At 42.4% G+C, this 21,111-nt stretch overlaps 1 protein-coding gene across 4 annotated transcripts in view; it reads right to left on the reverse strand.

Annotated features, from left to right (window-relative positions):
- Positions 1 to 21,111, reverse strand: part of PCNT (pericentrin) — a 282,663-nt gene that overhangs the window by 53,881 nt on the left and 207,671 nt on the right. For all 4 annotated transcript variants that reach the window (XM_075069898.1, XM_075069897.1, XM_075069895.1 and 1 more), the window contains 8 exons: positions 19,775 to 20,335; positions 17,505 to 17,607; positions 13,483 to 13,637; positions 3,535 to 3,729; positions 3,275 to 3,448; positions 2,370 to 2,565; positions 1,375 to 1,597; positions 333 to 483 (listed from right to left, as the gene is read on the reverse strand). In XM_075069898.1, coding sequence (XP_074925999.1) covers positions 333 to 483; positions 1,375 to 1,597; positions 2,370 to 2,565; positions 3,275 to 3,448; positions 3,535 to 3,729; positions 13,483 to 13,637; positions 17,505 to 17,607; positions 19,775 to 20,335 — 1,758 coding nt within the window. The remainder of the gene's footprint in view (positions 1 to 332; positions 484 to 1,374; positions 1,598 to 2,369; positions 2,566 to 3,274; positions 3,449 to 3,534; positions 3,730 to 13,482; positions 13,638 to 17,504; positions 17,608 to 19,774; positions 20,336 to 21,111) is intronic.

Raw genomic sequence — 21,111 nt, forward strand, 5'->3', positions numbered from 1 at the left:
TGAAATTAAACTTTATGGCAGGATCAAGTGAAAGTAGAAAACTATCTTAAATACAAGTCTCTTAAAACAACAAAAAAGGCACAAGAAGTTGCTTGTTTTTGTAAAAGAGGGAAGATGGATGTGGGTGCAATTAAAAATGACATTTTAAAACTTTCGATTTTGAGCAAGTCCTCCAGAATCACTGGGATTGAACAAACAAGAAAAGGGTTATCAGAGATTTAAAATTACGAAAAAACTGTGTGGGGAAAGAAGTGCAACAGACATTTTGTTAATACAAGTCAATCTACTTATGAGATTAGCTCTGAGGATCTCATTAACATGTAGCATGTTACCTCTAATGCTTTTGTCTTTTCATCCTCTCTTAGCTTATGCTGAAGGTGTTGTTCTTCAAATATATTTCGTAACTCTTTTTGTTTTGAATGTTCATTCTGTAGGTCTTGGAGTGCAACTGTCAGATCTTTTTCTTTATCTTCCAGTTCAGAACTGCAACATTCAGCAAAGTTACAAATCATACTTTTAGCTCAGTTCAGAATGGATCATCCTTTTTGTTTTTAAATATTATTGTTTTGGAAAGAAATCTTCTCTTCACTCTTTTTAATCTTTCTTTCCAGTGAAGCGGGAGCAATGAAGTCACTTTGTTACTCCACTCAACAGAAGTGGGATACATTTTATAATTTTGTTACTTGGCCTACTGTGCTATCTTTTTAATTTTTGCTCTTTAGCTGTGCCTTTAAAGTTAACCCTCTTCCTATTTTAACTTCTGAAAAGGGAGCAGTCAGCTATCCTCAGCAGAACTAGAAATCATAGCAGCTGTTGATAAATAGGATAAGCTATCTTCCCTTGTGGCAGAGGAACCCCGATGCTATATGGGAGGAAAAAATCCACTAGTGTGCACAAGGACTACAGGGGAGAGAGAAAACAGGCCCAAGCCATGATGACCAGGCCACTAACTTTGCCAAGAGAAGTTGCCTGGCTCTATCAGACAAACTAGGGTCATTGGGGAAGGAATGAATAAGAGCTGGAAGTAGTATCAGAGGCGAAGTAGAAGGCCAGCAAGGTCAGGGCTTAAAAGGAATTCTAGTTTCACCAAGATATACATTGTATGGACAGAGGCATTATATCATCAGCTGCAACTCCCAACCTCATCAGTAAAATTTTCAAGTTTGCACCACTGAGCAAAAATCAACAACAAATTAGCAGCCAGTAAACATTCAAAGTAAATTATTTCATTAAATTTTACTTCTGTACAGATTGGCAGAAGTTACCAGTTCTTCATTCCCCTTGCGTGTCAGAGGATTCCAATCCATTTCTGGATTTAACCAACACAAGTTCACTACAGATTGTTAATGTAGCTCTCAAAAAAGTACTCCTTACCGAAGCTGGTTTATTTCCCTCTGAAGCTTTTGCAGGAATTTTTGTAGACTTTCATTCTCTTCTTTGCTTTCACAGAGCTCTGATTTCAAGTCCGATACTGCAGATCGCTCCTGCTTCAGGAGTTCATGCATCTCAGAAGCCCTCTCCTGTTCCTCACTTAGAGAGTTCTGCAAGTCACTAGCTATGGTTTTTTCTTGCTGAAGTTTATATTCTAATAATTCAACTGGGAAAACAAACAAAGTCCATTTGTATTATAATATATTTAACAACTCTGTTCCCAATTATATGGGTTTAAAAGTACAGACAAATACGTGGATCATGGCTACTACTGTTCTTCCCAATTCTCTGCTAATAAATAACTCAACTTTTCAAACATCGTTTTAAATATGTTTAAATAAAAAACATTTTAAAGGATTATACAACTCCTGTTTTACTGTTAGTCTCTCACTCAGCTTTCCCATTCTTTTTGGCTTTGATTGGTTCATCAGAGAACTGGCTCCTCTTTGGCTTTCAACTATTTTGATAAAACAATAATTGCAAGCAGCCACGTATCTACTGCTTCTATAACCCATTCATTAACATTTCCATTTACCAATATACACAGATATACACACCAGTATGGAGACTTTTCTGAAAACCCTTAGTTGCTGCTCACTATTCTTAAGTTTTCTACCTTCATACATTCCTTGACATTTAAGTCGCCCCCCCAACGTCATCTTTGCTTAAGAGAAACCAAAGATAATTCACCTCTATTTTTATTTTAAACTTTTCAAATACAGCCTTTTCTAAACCACCACTATTTTGACAATCTGCACTCCCATCCCCAGAAGAAACCCTAATGAGTTCACAAAATGATATCTGATGTCAGAATTCATTTCTCATCATTTTTACTGCAGTTTCCGCCTCTCCCCCGTGTGTGTGTGTGTGTGTGTGTGTGTGTGAGAGAGAGAGAGAGAGAGAGAGAGAGCAGATGCAAAGTGTTTCCTAGGTGCTACCCTTCCTCCGAAGTTGGTGTTCTTGTTTACTCCCACGATCCTCTGCATTTGTAAGAGTTTCCTGTAGCTGCTGCAGCTTCTCCTGGTTTTGAAGATGTGTCATTCGTAGCTGAGCTCGAAGGTCCTGTATTTCAGAAAGTAAGCTGTTCCTATCAGAAGACAGAAGGTGCTCTAAAACTATCCGCTGCTGTTCTTCCTGAAAATAGACCAAGCCCATTGCAGACATTAAGGGGGTGGGAGAACAAAAAGATTGTAACTTGTAAGTAATACTAAAATCCCATGCATAGCCCAATTCTTCCCACAATATAAATCCTAGAGATTCCCACAGTTCATGCTCCCCTATATAGTAGGTCAAATTTTATTGAAACAATGAAGACAAGTAATTTAAGATGATCAAACTCATATCCCATTTTATTAACTCTCAAATATTTAATTAAGTAAAAGAATGCACTTTATTGGTTTCTCTAATAGGATGATAGCTATTGCAAACTCTCTGGCCTGATGCTACCTATTAGTGTGAAGTCATCCAAAGTCACATCAGGATTAATTCAGCTATGAATTTTGCCAAAGAAACATTTGTGTAACTAGGAGTAGATGTTGTCTGCTTTCATGTGAAGCACCTCGTTCCCACGATCACAATCTCCTGAAGACCAACTGTTTGGCTGATAAACACTACAATAAGTAGATCTCAATGAAATGTAGAGAAAAATGGCAGCCAAAACAAAGCCTGTATAAAAACCCATTGCTCTTAACTTGTTTAGATTGCAGTACTAGATTTAAGAACATAAGAGATGAGACTGGAAAACGGGGGGAGCATTCATGCATTATGCCCACAACCATGGCCTCTAAACCCAGGGAAAGAAAGTGGCTGATCTGTAAGTGTTAATACTCCAAGGCAATCTTACTTGTCGTTTCACAATATGTTCCAGTTTTTCCACTAATGAACCTTTATCCCCAGAACCAGGATTGCAAAGGTGAGACTGCAAGTCAATTTGAAACATGTTCCGCTCCTTCTCTAGCACACTCTGAACTGCCTGGAGAAGTTCTCCTCGCCAGTCAAAAGAAGTATCTGAAGATTCCTACAAGAACAGAGTAAATTTATTAGCATCTAAACAAAAAAACCCAGGTATTTTAAAGGAGGTACAACACACTTTATCCTGGATACCTTGTCTCCTCTATCTTCCACTTTGCTAAGGTAATCTCTCAATGATTGTATTGCATCCAGCAAGGTTAGTCCTTCTTTTCGCCATCCCTCAGCTGCTGCAGACTGCTGAATGCTTTTTTGATCACTAAGAGGAAACGGATGTTCTGACAAAGCCAGTATTCTGCGGCTGTCCTCATACACCATCTTCAGCACAGACTGAACAGGGACAAAACATTTTGTATAAACTGATGTTACAATATCAACAGAATCTAAAATGCTAAAAGATCCAGAAAACAATTTGGAATTCATGTTTCTGTAAATTAAGTTTAAATATAAAAACATGATCTTATATTCAGAGTGTTTTCTAGCAGAAGGAGCTATCTGCACTATTAACTTTAAACAAACAAACAAAAACGAGATGAAAGAGAAAAAAGTATAATATAGATTCTAAGTTAAGAAGAGGTTACTCACCTGTAACTGGAGGTTCTTTGAGATATGTGGTTCCTATATATATTCCACATGTGGGGGCGCATGAGTACCATACACCAATGCCCATTAACCAGCATGTGTGTTGTGTCCCCTCGTGTTCCCAGCCAAGGGTATTATATAGATAGTGTGGACTGACGCCTCTTCAATCTCTCTCTTACTGTCTTAGAATGTAGTCCAAAGCAGAGAGGATGGAGGACGGGTAGTGAAATACAGATAGGGATTACACATTTCAAAGTACCTCCACTTACACAAGAAAGGAACCTCCTCGTCATCTTCTTGGAGTGATGGTCCCACTGTGTATTCTACACGTGGGTGACTCGCGAGCAGTGATCAGAGCAGAGATGAGTGCAAGGATGCCAACAGAAGGAAAGTCATCAGAACAGCCTGGCCAACCACTGTGTCTGTAGCTGCCACTTGTGCGATGACATCGTGCATTGTGAAGGTGTGGATGGAGTGCCAGGTGGCTGCATGACAGATGTCTTGCCGAGACACATCTGCTAGTGAGGCTGATATGCCAGCTTATGCTCGCATAAAGTGAATGGTAACTCTATCGAGTGGGGGTACGGCGGATTGGTTGTAGCATTCTTGGATGCACACTGAGACTCATTTGGAGATTCATTGGGCTTGGCCCTTGGACCATTTGGCAATGGCCAAGAAGAGCTTCAGCAATTGAGTCCTGTGAAGGTAGAAAGCCTTGAACTAGGATCCACAGGGGAGAGAGGGGATACCATAGGGAATTTGGATTTTCTGATGAATGTGTTGAGCACCTGAAGGTCTAGAATGGGGCACCACCCTCCATCCTTTTTCGGCATGAGGAAATATGGGGAGTAGAAGCCTCATTCCCTGTAGTGAGGTCAGACAGGCTGTATGACCTCCTTGAGATGCAGAGCATCTGCTTCTTGTTGGAGAATACATTGATGGGATGGGTCCTGGGGGAAGTTTAGGGTGTGGAGAATGAGGCAGAAACGAGAGGAATTCTGTGGCTTATCCATGTTGGATGATCTTCAGTACTCAAATGTCCACAGTGATCTGGCCCCAACTGTGGGTGAATAGGGTGAGGCAGCCCCCAAGACAACACCGAGTGCCGCGGGTGGCTTCAGTGGAGGATTTGTGTGCCTTCTCAGGGAACAACTTGTGTTCAAAGGGGAGGTCCTTGACAGTAGTTTGGACCTCCTGGGGGAATCTAGACAATTGTAGCCAAGAGACTCGGTGAACCACAACCCTGGACGCCTGAGATTGAGAAGACGTATCTGCCACGTCAAAGAGCAGCCTCAAAGCCCACCTTGACCACTAAGCACCCCTCGTCTATCATTGCCTGGAATTGCTGCTAGTGGTTTGGCGACAGCTTGTCCTAGCTGGTTGTAATTATTGAACTCATATTTGGCTAGCAGAGCCTGGCAACTGGCAATGCAGAACTGCAGTCCGGCTGAAGACTACACTTTCCTGCTTAGCAGGCCCATCCTCTTTGCTGCCTTTTTGGAGGGGGCTGGGTAGAAATAGACTTCTGCTGGTGCTGGTGTGCCTGCTCCGCCACAGCATAGACCATGAGAGACTTCGGATGGGAGAGAGAACAAAATGTCTGCCCCTTTAGCAGGGACAAAATACCTCCTCTCTGCCCTCTTTGGTGTGGGGGAACAGAGGTAGGAGTGTACCATACCATCCTCGCCGGTTGCAGAATGGCCTTGATAATGGGGAAAGCTGCCCGAGAGAGTCCCTGGAGTTAGAGAATGTCCAGGAGCTGATGCTGTATGTCCTAAACCCCCTACAGTGGGATCCCCAGGGCCATCACTACCCTCTGGAACAAGTCCTAGTACTGATAGCAGTCATTCAATGGGGAGAGCAAGGGAGGAATAAGCGCCTGGTCCAGTGACCAGGAGGTAGCCATGGTAACTGGTGATAGCAGCTCCATGTCCTCTTCCTCCTCGTAGACCAATGGCAGCCTTAGGTGAACAGAGAACAGGTGATACGACACCAGCAGTGGTGCCAAGCAGCTGTGGTAAAGATCCCAGCATGCCCAGTACTGCCAGAAAGAAGGGTCCCTGGGGAGTGGGGGCCCCCCCAGGTAGCACTACCAAGCCTCCACTGCAGGATCATAGGCTGGGCACCAGTAAGGCAGCCTGGATTTCAACAGGGCATAAGAGAAAACGAGAGCTCCAGCTCTGAGAACCCCTCAGACTCTGGAGACGGTTCTGGCAAGGGGGGGAACATTGGTACTAAGGGGCTGCAATGCACTAATGGGACAGGCTTTTCTTTCAGCAGCAGCAGAGGTTAGTCCACCAGAGAGTGGAGGATGATGGTGTGTAGCACTCTGGAGAGAAGATTGGAGATATGGGAAGAGGAGGTCCTCCATTGACTACAAAGGTTCAAGGGATCCCGGAGTCCTTGACACACCAGAAGGGCCCAGGTGGCAGCTGCACGACAGCAGCTCTGGTGGGACGGGCACTGTACATGCCAGTGACAATGCCAGCATTGGTACCAGGGCAGCCATGGTACTGCTGGATCCCACTTGCAATTGGCGTTACCCTCTACCCAGAGAGGTTTGTGTGCTGGATTTGTGCACAATCTCTCTTCCGACCTGGCTCAACTTAGGAAGGAAATGCTGCGCTTCTGAGCAGTCCGTGATGAGGATCTGCTCTTATGCCCATGGCCATGTTTTTTTATCCTCGTGGTGGGGATTCTCCATCATCTTCTGAACCAACAGATCCGGGGCCTGGGAAGTGCTCAGAGGAGTGCTCACCAATGGTGATTGTCTTTGCATCAGTGGTTCTGCCAGTCCCAGATACAAATGCTCTCTCGAGTGCATGGCTTCCTCCATTAGGTATCTGCAGAGGCAAAGCTCTCGAGCTTCCTGGTTCTGGGGTATGAACAACTTGCAAACGGCACAGTGGGCCGCAGTGTGTTCCTCGCTGAGGCAGTAAAGTCAACACTGGTGCTTGTCACTCACAGAGAACGAGTGCAGGCAAGAGAGACAGTTCTCAAAGCCCAGAACCCAGGGCATCATCCCAGGGTGGGAGAAGGGGGAGAGAGAACTCTCCCCAATGGGAGAAAACTATCATAATTTATCTATCTACAAAGAAACAACACCACAGACACTATCCAACCCTAATCTTCTATGATTCTATAACACAGCTATATACAATGAAGACAAAGCAGATCACTCTCTTAGCAAAGCTAAGAGCATGAAGGAACAGGGGTTCCGACTCAGGACATGCAACGGTAAGCGGGAACTGGAGAAGCATTAATGCACACTACCTGTTATACCCTTGACGAAGAACATATGAATGTGTGGGTCATTGGACACTGCTAAGAAACACTTCCAGATTCAGGTGCATGGCATGCATGTGCACCCACGTGTGGAATACACTTAGAGACCGTCACTCAAAGAAGAATATATTTGTATTAGTATTTTTAATATGTAAAAGTTATAGAAGTTAAAAACATCAAAGGCCTAGGGATAAGGAAATCAGAAGTTAAAATTCTCACACCAATCTTTATTTTGGTCTCTTATATTCACCCTCTTTAAATATATGCAATAAGACACTACGTTGCCATGTAAAATATATGCCTACGTGAAAAAAAACTACGTATTAATTGAAACAATATCTTATCTTAAATTTTAGTTTCTAGACAGAAGTCAAGGACAATATTGTCTCGACGACTTAACCTTTAGAAGCTAGAGATGCATCTTTTTATAGAGCCCCATTTACCCAGCCAATATTTTAAGTACTATTGTTGGTATTGTGGTAGCATCTAGAAGCCCAGTCATGGACCAAGCCCTCACTGCTCCAGACACTGTACAAACACATGACAAGCAGATCGTGCCTGTCCCAAAGAACTTATAATCTAAGTATAAAACAAGCGACAACAGGTAGATACAGACGACGGTGCTATAAGGAAACAATGAGACAATGCCTGTTAGCATGAAAGACAGTGGTCATAGCACACCAGCTGCCTACCAATTGTCACTTTTTTTGTAGGCAGAATGGAGCCAGGAGTAGATACCTCAGTAGCATATGAGACACACAATAACTAGCCATAAGGCCCCTGAAAGTAAAGGCAAGTAGTCTGTTATATATAAATCTGAGACATGATCTCTACATAATGTCGCAGATCCACCCTGTTTGACACATTTATCAAATAAAGACCCTGCAAGCTCCAACTTATATTGCCTGGTATTATAAACCTTGAGAAAGTAACACAGCGCATGCACATTTTCCTTAAGCATAATTTGAAGATATCAAACCCTTGGTTACCATATTCAAGTTGTCAAGAACATTTATAAAGTTTGGTGTCTTGGGCACTTTGCTACTACAATCCAGTTGCTAAACTACCTACACAAGACCTAACCCTGAAACCTCCCTTACATGGTAGTTAGAAACACTTTGCATAGATTCCTGTACCTGCTGCTCAGGATGGCGTAGGGACATGCAGAACCTGTGGGTGGGTGGTAGGAATGCTATCCTTCCTGTCCTCCTCCCTCTCACCTCCTTGGGGGAGACAGGGAACTTGGTTTCAACAAACCAATCCTCCTTGGTTGACAGCTCTATTGTGAATTCAGACTTTGTCCCTAGGGCAGCTAATACAAGCAACAGCCAACTTTCCAATAATTTTCAGGCAGCATAATGTCTACACCTAACAGGAATGTCCCTCCTACCCACTAGAAACTGTACTCTTCGTACAGCTTCGACAGATATTGTAGAATACAATTAATGGCCTACACTAGTGCATTTTGCTGCAATGCATGCCATGTGCCTATGTGACTGAGGTGAAAAACTGCACAAACTTGGTGAATATTTCAAATACAACAAAGGAAATTTCTGGCAATAAACCAAAAATTACTAAAACTGCTGTCATGCAATTAACCCCTATTGTCATTAAATAGGAGGTCCAGTGAAATGAGTCATGAATCTAGATGTGATGGTCTCGACTTAATTTAACAGATTACACAAAAACAGCATCCCCAAAACATTTATAGCCTTAAAAAGCCGAACACTGGTAATTGTTTCCTGTGTAATTATCACGCTGAAACATTTTCCTCAGTATGAATTCCCTGCCTCCAAACTATTATATGATGTACAGATGTTTCCTTGTCTCATTCTAGCGAAGGTCATTTGAAATTTAAAATAAATCCTTGTATAGATTATTTTAATTAGAAATATCCTACCCTGGATAGAGAGATATTGGTAGTTGCAACTTGCTTTTGAAACATTAATATAAGCAATTCTTAAGCATAAATATTTAAAACAATTAATACATGCATCTAAATCTCTAGCTCCTCTGTGGGTCCCATACCACTACCACTGGGGAACCAACAAAAGCTCCTGCAACTGTGAACCTCTCTTCTGAATGAGAGAACAGGTCCAAGGAGGTAAATACCCATAACCATAGATGGCAAGACAGCCTCACCTATTCCCTTCTGAGTCCTCAGCTGAGGTTGATCAATCTTTGATCTGCTAGGAGAGGGGAGGGTGGAACAGACTGCCAGGTCTGAGGCCTACCCCAAAGTGAATTAGAAAGAGAGCAGCATAGTGAACTGCTTTTCAGGCACAGAAGCAGAACATTGAACTTGTGATGAAATCCCAGGCTATATATTTAGGAGAGTATTTAAATACTAAAACTTCAATCCAGTGAGGGTATGTCTACACTACAGAATTATTCCGATTTTACATAAACTGGTTTTGTAAAACGGATTGTATAAAGTCGAGTGCACGCGGACACACAAAGCACAATAATTCGGCGGTGTGCGTCCATGTACCAAAGCTAGCATCGATTTCTGGAGCGTTGCACTGTGGGTAGCTATCCCATAGTTCCCGAAGTCTCCCCCGCCCATTGGAATTCGGGGTTAAGATCCCAATGCATGATGGTGCAAAAACACTGTTGTGGGTGATTCTGGGTAAATGTCATCATTCAATCCTTCCTCCGTGAAAGCAACAGCAGACAATCATTTCACACCCTTTTCCCCTGGATTGCCCTGGCAGACGCCATAGCATGGCAGCCATGGAGCCCGTTTTGCCTTCTGTCGCTGTCACCTCCGGTATGCGTACTGGATGACTGCTGACAGAGGCGGTACTGCAGCGCTACACAAGCAGCATTCATTTGTCTTGGAGGTAGCAGAGACAGTTACCAGTCGTTCTGTACTGTCTGCTGCTGTCATGGGTGCACGTGGCTGGCCTTCGCTGAGGTCGGCTGGGGGCGCAAAGAAAAATGGAATGACTCCCGGGTCATTCCCTCCTTTATGTTTTATCCAAAAATAAAGTCAGTCCTGCCTAGAATATGGGGCAAGTGTACTAGAGAACCAGTGTATCAGAGAGCACAGCCGCTCTGTGTCAGATCCCACGAAATGAATGAGCTGCATGCCATTCTAGGGGATGCCCCTGCAACAACCCCACCATTGATCCTCTCCCCTCAACCTTCCTGGGCTCCCGTGGCAGTGTCCCCGCCCCATTTATGTGATGAAGTAATAAAGAATGCAGGAATAAAACAACTTTTAAGTGAGATAAAATGAGGGGGAGGAAGCCTCAACTGCTATGATAGTCCAGGCAGTACAGAATCTTCTTTAAGACATGAGAGGGGGCTGATGGAGCTCAGCCCCGTTGCTATGATAGAAGATGGTTACCAGCCGTTCTGTACCATCTCCGGGAATGACCGAAGTCATTTCCTATTTTTACCCAGGCGCCCCGGCCCTAACCCTCACCGAGGCAGCCAGGAGCCACTCACAGAGAATGATGAGGACGGTTATCAGTCATTTTGTCTGTACCATCTGTCACCCGGGAGGGGAGTGGAGAGGATGCCTGCTGTTTGTGCCGCGCATTGCAGCTCTACAGCAGCATTGCAGATGACATACGATGACATTGGAAAAGTCCAAGAAACTGATTTTTTCCCCCTTTCTTTTGGGCGGGCGGAGGGGTAAATTGATGAGATATCCCGGACAGCACCCTGGGACAATGTGTTCCTACTACAGGCATTGGAGCTCAAGCAAGTAATCAAATGCCTTTTCGGAGACTGCCAGGGACTGTGCGGATAGTGGAGTCTCAGTATCCCTTGCCTCTCTCCATCGAGCGTCCATTTGATTCTTTGGCTTTCCGTTACGCTTGTCACACAGCACTGTGCTGTGGCCTCTGTCTATCATAGCCTGGAGATGTTTTCAAATGCTTTGTCATTTTGTCTTCTGTAACGGAGCTGTGATAGAACAGATTTGTCTCCCCATACAGCGATCAGATCCAGTATCTCTGGTAAGGTCCATGCTGGAGCTCTTTTTGGATTTGGGACTGTATCGCCACCTGTGCTCATCAGAGCTGGGCAAACAGGAAATGAAATTCAAAAGTTTGCGGGGCTTTTCCTCTCTATCTGGTCAGTGCATCCGAGTTCAGATTGCTGTCCAGAGTGGTCACAATGGTACACTGTGGGATACCGCCCGGAGGCCAATACCATCGATTTGCGGCCACACTAACCCTAATCCGACATGGCAATACCAATTTCAGCACTACTCCTCTCGTCGTGGAGGAGTACAGAAACTGGTTTAAAGAGCCCTTTATATCGATATAAAGGGCCTCGTTGTGTGGACGGGTGCAGGGTTAAATCGGTTTAACGCTGATAAATTTGGTTTAAACGCGTAGTGTAGACCAGGCCTGAGTTAGCTTCATGTGAGCCTGTGGGCAATAGTGTGCTCCATATAACGGACTTCTTCTGTTTGAGAAAGGGAAATTTTTCTTAACTTCACACTCTTCTATGCCAGTTCAGATGTTTTGTTTATAGTTCCTCACATCCAACAGATGGAGACAGAAAGAAGGGTTACTTCCCTTGTACAGTAACTGATGTTTGAGATGTGTAGTCGCTATGTGAATTCCACTTGAGGTGCAATGTACTCCATGTGCCTGAGACTGGAAGATTTTTCATTAGCAGTGTTATATGTGCCCTTTTCCTCTTTGGCCTCCCAGCCAAAGGTGTAAAGAGCAGGGCAGAATGGACCAAGTGCCTCTCCAATTCCTCATCTATCAAGAATAATCTTAGGATAAGGAACTGAAGCAGAGGGGAAGGAGGGCAGTTAGTCAAATACAGACAGGGATCATAGTCTTGATGAACTCCAGTTACTGTACAAGGTAAGTAACCATTCTTCCTTTGAGCGATGTGATAGTCCCTATGTGTTTTCCATTTGAGGTGACTCACAAGAAGTATTCATCAAGGAGGAGGGTGCAAGAAACTGATTGAAGGACTGATCTGGCAAAGCAGGCATCTGCTGTCAAAGCCTGCCCAGGAATGAACACATGTAGCCTCCTGTTGCTCTACAGACCTCTAGCACAGGGATGTCTCGCAGTGAAGCTACAGAGGCCACTGGGGCCCTGCTCGAGCATGGGGGAGGGTCACTGCTAATTCACAGAAAAGCAGGATGGAGCCTGAAATCCACTTAGTCTGTGTGAGGAGACAGCTCTTGTATCTCGTACATTTGGTAAAGGAGACAAATGGTTTTTGGGATTTTCTGAAGGGTTTTGTCTTCTGTAGGTAGAAAGCCAAGACTCAGACATCCAGGGAGTGGAATTTTCTGTCCTCCCTAGTGGCATGTGGCTTTGGGTAGAAGACAGGTAAATGGATGACCTGGTTCAGACGGAATTCTGACATCTCCCTCAGAATGAACTTAGGATATAGCCATACATGCAGGGTCTCCCATAAGAGCTCCTACCTCTCCCACACTCTTCGCTGAGGAACTACTTATCCCCCACCTCTCAACCAGTGGGATGCTTCCCCTCTCTCTGCAGGCACTGGAGACAGTTGAGTACTATTGCTAGGGCACTGGCACCAGACCCTGCTCTCAAGTTCCATCCATCATTTTTAATGCCTCCAACAGTGAAAACGGACATCAATTAGCACATCTCCTGCTGCAGATTTCTGCCTGTATTTCTGCAATTTTTTAGAGCAACAGGCAGACTTTGCTATCTCAAGCCTGTCTCTAGCCTTTCCCTGCCTTGAGAGTAACTGGATTTGCAAGGTGTTTTCACTCCCTGGGCCCCTGGTACAACACTTTGCTATGGGGTTTCCCCATCAGGATAGTAAAGCAGCCAAGAAAGCACCACACTAAATCTAAGGAGACGTTTATTCTGTGAGCCAGCTTTTTCTGGAGTCTGAGAGCAAACCAGCTGACACCTGTACCACCAGGATGTGAGACTCAAAATCAGACTAGCATGTTGGGGCATCACCCCACTCCAGTGAATGCAGCTGTGACTCCACCATGGAAAGGCAAGACAAAGGGCAGTAGTCCTCCTCCTAGAGAGAGCCAAGGGAAGTAGAAAGATGGGGAGGAGGAGGATGACGACCTTATTGCAGCCAGCTCAAGAGGTAAATGATTAATGAACATATATGGGGTAATGAACTGAGCAGTTGACTTATAGCTAACTGCTTTATATAATTTATACTTCCTAGTGTTCTGGTTTAAGGTGAAAGACCACAACCAATTCCTAGTAGACTGGCTTTGCTAACACATATTACCTTCAGTTCTGGTGAAATAGTTTCTTTTTCTTTCACTGGGTCCATTGCATCTTGAAATATTCCACAGTACCGCAGATAAGCCGTGAAACTAGCATCCAAGTGTTCAGTTGTTTCTAGCTCCTGATTCAGTTTAGCTGCCAAATCTGAACTGGCATCTGAAATCAGACACAAAATAGTATTAGATTAAACAAATCTGTTGTAGTGCAACCATAAAAGCAGTGGACACAAAAGAGTAGATTCCACAGTCAAAAGTTAGAGATGCAGTTGTAAGGTTCTATAGAAGAGATATGCCTTGAATGATTAATAACTACAGATTCCTTCTGACTCTCAATAATTAGAAAACCTGTCCACTTCTGTTTATCCCAAACAGAATCCACCTAAGATGATAAGAAAATGATTCGCATCACGTGAGATACTTTGTCTAAGGAACCTACAGATCAGCCAAAGTCAGGAGTTCATCTCTCCAAAAATAGAAATAAAAATGGCTAAATGAGAGTACTGTTAATCCACTGCGCAAGAATCTCTCATAATTTGCATATGGATAAAACTCTCTAAACAGACCTCCAAGAAACCATCCTGCTTTACTACGCAAAGTGGCCCACTGCACATTGTGAGTGGGATACCAGCAAATCAAGCAAACTAGATATGACTGGCTGTAAGACTGAAGGTCAAACTGGACAAACTGCCTGTTACCCCAAGAAATCCAAACCACATGTCTTTATCCCAAATTACAAACTATACATAGTTTTCCTTGTAAATCAAATATACCACAGATAATCTGTCCTTCTCCCCAAATTAGAAGTGCATATTTGCTTGCCTTCTGAGTCAAATCTACATACTTCAGTATATGGATGATATCTCTTGTTCTATTTTAAGTCATAAATAATGTGAAATGCTTATGCACAACCAAAGAATACAAGTATATCCTCCAAATTAAGAAGATAAGGGATTTTGTTGGTTGTCACTGTAAATAATTGTTGTATTCTAAAAGTATTAATTGTTTGACACAAGGCAGAAGGAATGATGGAAGATATAAAAACCAGGGTATAACTTTGGAATATTAAGAGAAATAGCTTCAAAGGGGGCATCCCAATTAATAGTAGGGTCTAACAATGAAATACAACCCTTGAAAGGAATCAAATGAAAAAGACTCCAATAAGAAAAAGATTGGATTAAAGAAATTTGTTGCACATCAAAATCATCTACTGGATACCAGTGGAAGCAACAGAGAAACTAAGTATGTCTACACTGCAACATAAGCCCAGGTTTCACACTCCAGGTTTAGCCTAACCCCCCTTCCATCCAGGTGTGGATAATCCAAGCTTGAGTCAAGTCATGACCCGAGTTCAAGCACTACTGATTTGCAGTGTGGACATAGCCTCACTCGACTCATGCTCTGGGAGTCCGCCAAAAGTATACTATGGACCAAACTTTCTTTGTCCTCTGGAAAGTCCTGTTTTTTCCAGCTGCACCAAGAACATAGGGTTAAAGTGGCCACATTTTGGGAGGGTGCTAGGAAGTCTCGAATATGAGTGGTTGGACTTCTGCATGCATAATGGAGTGTAGATGCTGGAGCTCCAGGTTGGGACCCGGATTCAAAAATTCCTAACCAGGAGTTACAAATAAGCATATACCCTCAAGCCCTAGGTTAACAAATCCCAGTGTCTGCTAACTTGAGTTCTAGTAACCCTGAGCTTATATTGCAGTGTAGAGATACCTCTGCGAACTGAAATCTGAGTATGCACTTGACACATGTCCAACAGGAATCAGAGGGTGGACCCCTCCAACAAGATATGACACCAGGGTACATAAACTGAAGTCATCGTGCATTTAAGAGAGTTGACTGGACCCAACAAGAAGCTGCAGAATCTTAAGTATTACCGACACCTGGACCAGCCATGGGGAAAGAACTCTCCCCCATCACAGGGTTAACAGGATAAGAAGCGGTGAGATTTAATTTTAAAAATTGTGTTTTCCCTTCTATAATAAAAATAACCGAAGGTTATCTTTCTGAGCCTAGACTCACTAATGAGACCTCAGGCAACCATAGTTTAGATTTTAACTCCTTTATAAGTTCAAGCAAATTGGCCTAGAAGATATTGAAAACAATATCTTTAAGCAATTACTTTTAATATTCTAAACTTGTCCCTTTTGGACCAATCCAGTCAAAGAGTAGTAACCTCCCTCTTAAAAGTACCTAAAAAGATAAGGGCATCCTCAGAAGTGCGAATTTATGATTATAAGTAAATTGTGATACAGCATGGCCAGAGGGCAGCATAAGAGTGTTAGCAGGGGGCCTTATTCCCTGCCAAGGGAGGAAGGTTTGCTTTAGATTAACTAGAACAGCTGTGGCCAATTAGAGCACCTGACTCCAGTTAGAGCACCTGACTCCAGTTAGAGCACCTGACTCCAGTCATGGGATATAAACCCCTGCTTCAGTCAGACAGGGGGTGGTAGTTGAAGGAGAAAGGTTGGATTGGAGCAGAGTGCAGATTGCAGAAGAGAAGAGTTTGTCCAGAGAGAAATAGAAGGTTTGGAGGAGTGCTGCGGTGGATTGGGAAGCCCAACAGAAACCCTAGGTAAGGGGCACCAGGCTTGTATAGAAGAGAGGCGAGAAGCCCTTCACAAGCTGATGGGTATGAGAGGGAAGTAACCCAGGGGAAGAAACCGCTAGTCAAGTGGTTCACCACAACCCCAGGGCCCCTGGGTTGGGACCTGGAGTAGAGGGCGGGCCCAGGTCCCTCCCTCTCCACTCCCCTCCTCCAAGGACACTAGGGGAGTGATTAAGAACTGGTTCAGAGGCAAGCAATAGCGCCCTGAACCTACCCCAGAGAAGAGAAAGCGCGAGACCCAGAGAACAGGACCGGTAATTTGCCACAAAATGTAATAAGAAATTTTGGTAATTTGCGTTGTTCCTTGATATAACAACTGCTGAGACTCAGCTCTAGCCTGTGATAATTGCTTGCAAAACTATCGTGGTTGTCAGACACAGCTAGAACATTGCTTGTTGTCTGCACTTCAGTGGTGAACTGTTGATTGTATACTAATGTGGTTTTGAATTAATTAATAAATTGTTGCTTTGTTAAGAATAAGCTAGTGTCTTGACCGGAAAAAATACTGTGCAAGTTAAAAGCTGATCTGAAAAGAACCCACCAGTAAAACTAGAACGCTAACACTCTCTGGATTCAGTAAAAAGGGATTATTCTATTAACACTTATCCAACTGGCCAACCTAAGTTGTTAGGTTTCAGCATTAAAATGTAACTGGCACCCTGACAAATTCATAAAAATGTATCCCCTTTCACACTTACATAGGTAAATCCCTAAGCTTCACTGCAGGGGTTCCCAAATTTGGTTAGCAGCTTGTTCAAGGTAAGCCCTTGGCGGGCCGCAAGACGCTTGTTTATCTGAGATTCCACAGGTATAGCCGCTCGCAGCTCCATGTGGCTGCGATTGAGTGAACCAAGTCTGGGAACCCCTGCTTTACTGGTATAAGTAAGTAATTGAGAACCCAAAACTACTACAAATTATTTTAAATATTTCAGTCTGGGAGAACCAACAACCAAATATAAGTTTCATCCAGGGTGTTTCTAGATTAGAAGAGAGTATGAAGATTGGGTAGGGGTTTATTAGCCAGCTCCAACCAAATTATGACCTTTTCCCTACCATAAATGCAATTTCACATCCTTTTCCTCAATTTAGCTAGTTGAGTTCAACTCGGGATGTCTCAACCAACTGAATCAAAGTGAAAAGTGTTAACTTGCATCTATGCTAGGGAAAAGGTCATGATTAGATTGTGACTAGCTAACACACCCTGACCTCCTTCTAGCACAGACAAGATAAGACAACATGGGAAGATACCAAGATATTGTTCATTAATTCAGTATTCAACTCCTTTTCTAAACAGAGCCACAATATTTAAGTAGGTTATTTTCTTCACCTCAAAGATTTTGGGTCTCACTTACTGAAGTCATCATACAAGCAAAATGAGTTATGCATTAACTAATAGAAATTAAGACTCACTGCTGACATATCCATCACTTGCCCCCTCTAGACCAGACATTGTTGATCGTAGGTCATCTTGTGAATCAGATGGAGTTAAAGTGAAGTTGTCAACATCTCTCACCTGTTAAAAATGTATATACACAACATGAATCAGAATCAGGAGTCATTTCTGGCCCTAATGGATCCAGCTGCACCCTCCTTACTATTTAAAACCACCACTAAATGACTAAGTTATTACAGAACGTCATCAAATCAGTTATTGCCATAGTTAAGGCTACGTACAGAGTTCCTTTGGAAGCTTCTCCCGCCCATTTTCACTTATTTCTAATGGTCATAAAAATTTCCCTTTAGGGGTGAAATTTTCTATGCTTGGTCATAGCCAACATGTGAATTTTGGAGGAAAACCCTTCAATTACCTTTCAGTTATGGGAGAATTGGGGAAACTATAATAAAAAGATATTTTTACTCTCCTGTCACCCAAAACGTTGAACAAAATGCCTTCTTTTTGTGAGGCAGAGAAGATATGATAGAAATTATAAGTGACTGAAAAAAATCACCTCTGATGACACTCAGTAGGGGTATTAGCTGAGATGTGATCAGTCCCTAGTGAAACCCTGTTCACTATATGAACACAATTAGAGTAAGGCAAGTTCAATATTCTTCCTGCCAGGGGCCAGATAATGGCAAGGCTACTCTACTCCTAAGACAATCTCATGAGTGAAACTGTAAAATGTTTAATTGAAATTTCACATGTAAAGTCTTTGGAATTGTTGCAGGATTCACCAAATTTTAAACTTTCATTTAAAGAAAAACTTATTTTTCTGCTGGCAAAAAGGTATGTTCTGCTGTGTAATTACCATTCACTTATTATACATTCAGTTAAGTATTAAATCTTTATTAAAAACCCAAAAAGCATTCCAATGCTTATCAGAGAGATTGCTGATGAATATTTACAAGGAAGAATGGTCTTATGAGTATGGTACTGGACTGGGACTCAAGAGGTCTCAGTTCAATCCCCAGTGTTGACACTGGCATTCTGGGTGACCTTGGATCAGCCAATCGCTGGGAGTCTTTCCACCAATCTGAATAGACATTGGATCAGGCTTTCTGTATCTCAGCTTCCCATCTGCAAAATGGGGATAATATTTCTTTTCTGCCACCCTTTGCCTGACCTGCCTTGTCTATTTAGATTCTAAGCGCTTCAGGACAGGGACTCTTACTAGAGTATGTACAGCATGCCTACCATAATCTATGCTGGAGCCTTTAGGCATTACTGTAATATTATCAATAATGAATTATAAACTCTACGAAAGGCAACTTCCTGCAGTACTCGCAGCTGAGGCTGTGACACGTTGTCTCATATTGAGGGCTGGGTCTGTGATGAGATTTCACTGCACCGAGTGGTGGGAGGGAAGTATATGTTTATCAGTATCACACTACAGTTTCCAATAGACTCTGTACATTACAACTCAGTAGATACATAATTATAACCACTCCTCCAAGAGGAAAGCATGAATACATATAGAAGGTAATATATAAGCTATTTAGAGCAGAGTCTTTGTCTTTTAATGCAATTGCACAGAGCCTAGAACACTGCTGGCACCACTAGAATATAAATAATATTGTCTTTAACAGAATCAATTACCATGGCAATTTGAGAAGAGACTCCTCAAACAAAACCTGTCTTTTAAAAACTGAGTAAAAATAGTCACATGCAGATAATTGTTGCAGTACGTTAAAGACTCCCATGACAACAGGTAAACACTTCTTTGAGTGCCATTGATTACAAGAGAAATTTCATCCCAACAGTCACATTACTTTATTGTGGCCTTCACTTTTGAATTGCCAGGCCTGACACACCGAGTCCCATCTCTGTGAACTTTCTGAAGATGCCAGGATACTATGAAGTTCAAAAATAAAACCCACGCTCTATTACCATTATTTACATTACAGCACCTATCTACAGTCATGTCGAAATAAAGCCTCTACCTTGAGGGGCTTACAGTTCAATTTAGTTTTCAGAGAACTAATTTCACTTACAGAGAGAGAGCAGTGATAAAATGATGTTTCAGTACAGCCTAATGTATTCTTCACTGTCTCCAGCCAGAAGATGAACAAATAAAAGATGACTGCTATGACACAGTATTTATTCTTCTTGATGTATATTTACCCAGATTAGTTTCCATGGTAACAAACAGAGCACATGACCCAGCAATAAAAACTTATTGGTGGAGGGAGGGGAAGGAAGGATCTTACATCTAATATTTTTAAGAAACCCTGATAATTACCGGAATCCTTTTTTCCGTATTTTGGTACTCAGGGATAGAGTAGGTACTTTCAGAGAAAGCTGGAGACTTTAAATGTAGTCTGGCCACTGCTTCCTCATTGGTATTAGCATATAGACTTTGATATCCCAACAGCCCAGGGGTGTCTTCTTGTACGACAGATGATTTGTTGTGCTTCATTTCAAAGTCTGTGCTGTGTACACTATCAACTTCTGAGAAGGGTGTTAAGTGAAGACTTGGTTGAAGTTCTATGCTTGTCTCCTGCTTTCTCACAATCTCAGGTGAGTCCCATGAAGTCATATCCATGACTAAACGTTTAAAGTCCTTGGGTGACTCTTTATCATGCTCTGTGTTTTGTGAAAGATTGTTCAACTTGCATTTCATAGAGTCTGGAGTTTGATGAAATTCCAAGATTTGCTGACACTGTTTTTTCAGATCTTGCAGCTCTCTGGCCTTGTCTGTCACCTCTGCTTCCTGAGTCAGTAGTGTCTCTTGCAGTTGCTTAATCTGAGTTTTTAGATTTCTGCTGTGAGTCTTCAAGTCAGCTATAGCTACATCTTTCTCCTAGAATGAAACAACACACATGCTCATCAATATTCTGTTTCCTGAATTAAATAAAAGTTCCCAAAAGTGAAAAAAATATTCAGCTTCTGAGAAGATCCTTTTAAAATGAAGTATCAAATTTGTTATTAATCCTAGCTATGATTTCAAGAACACAGAAATAGTTCAACATACTTTCTCACGCCAGTTTGGCCTTTGTTTTACCTTTAGGCCAAGATAAATTAATGCAACTAACTCTTCAGAATAGCTACTGTAGTAAAACAAAAACATTTAATATAGATGATATTAGTACACGGCACAACAGCAATGTGTAAAGTAAACTGCTGATGTCAATTTTTTTAATTACTTCCCTGTTGGGTTTCACTGGTATAGTGAAAAGTAGCTGGCCAAGTTGTTTTTTGTTTTATTTTTAAATAGAGACATCAAAACACATTACCACTGGTATATGTGACATCTCCACTGAAGCAGGGCTTTCCTTGGAGAGAAGGGAGTTTCCCATCCACTTCTACAGAACTGAACTATTCATTAAAAAAATTAAATTGATCCCTTGTAGTTGTGAAGATTACATTCATTTGACATTAGGAAGGTTAACGAATGCAGGGTTCCCTTTCTAAACCCAAAAAGAACAGGAGTAGTTGTGGCACCTGAGAGACTAACAAGTACTTCTGTTCTTTTTGCCGACACAGACTAACACAAATTGCTAAGGTGGTTTACAAAAGAACAGAACAAGCATGTAGGGACAAAACCAAAAAAGGTAAGGCCCAAAATAAGTTACACCA

Source organism: Chelonoidis abingdonii, chromosome 10 (assembly GCF_003597395.2).
Source record: "Chelonoidis abingdonii isolate Lonesome George chromosome 10, CheloAbing_2.0, whole genome shotgun sequence".
In the NCBI taxonomy this organism is placed as follows: domain Eukaryota; kingdom Metazoa; phylum Chordata; order Testudines; family Testudinidae; genus Chelonoidis; species Chelonoidis abingdonii.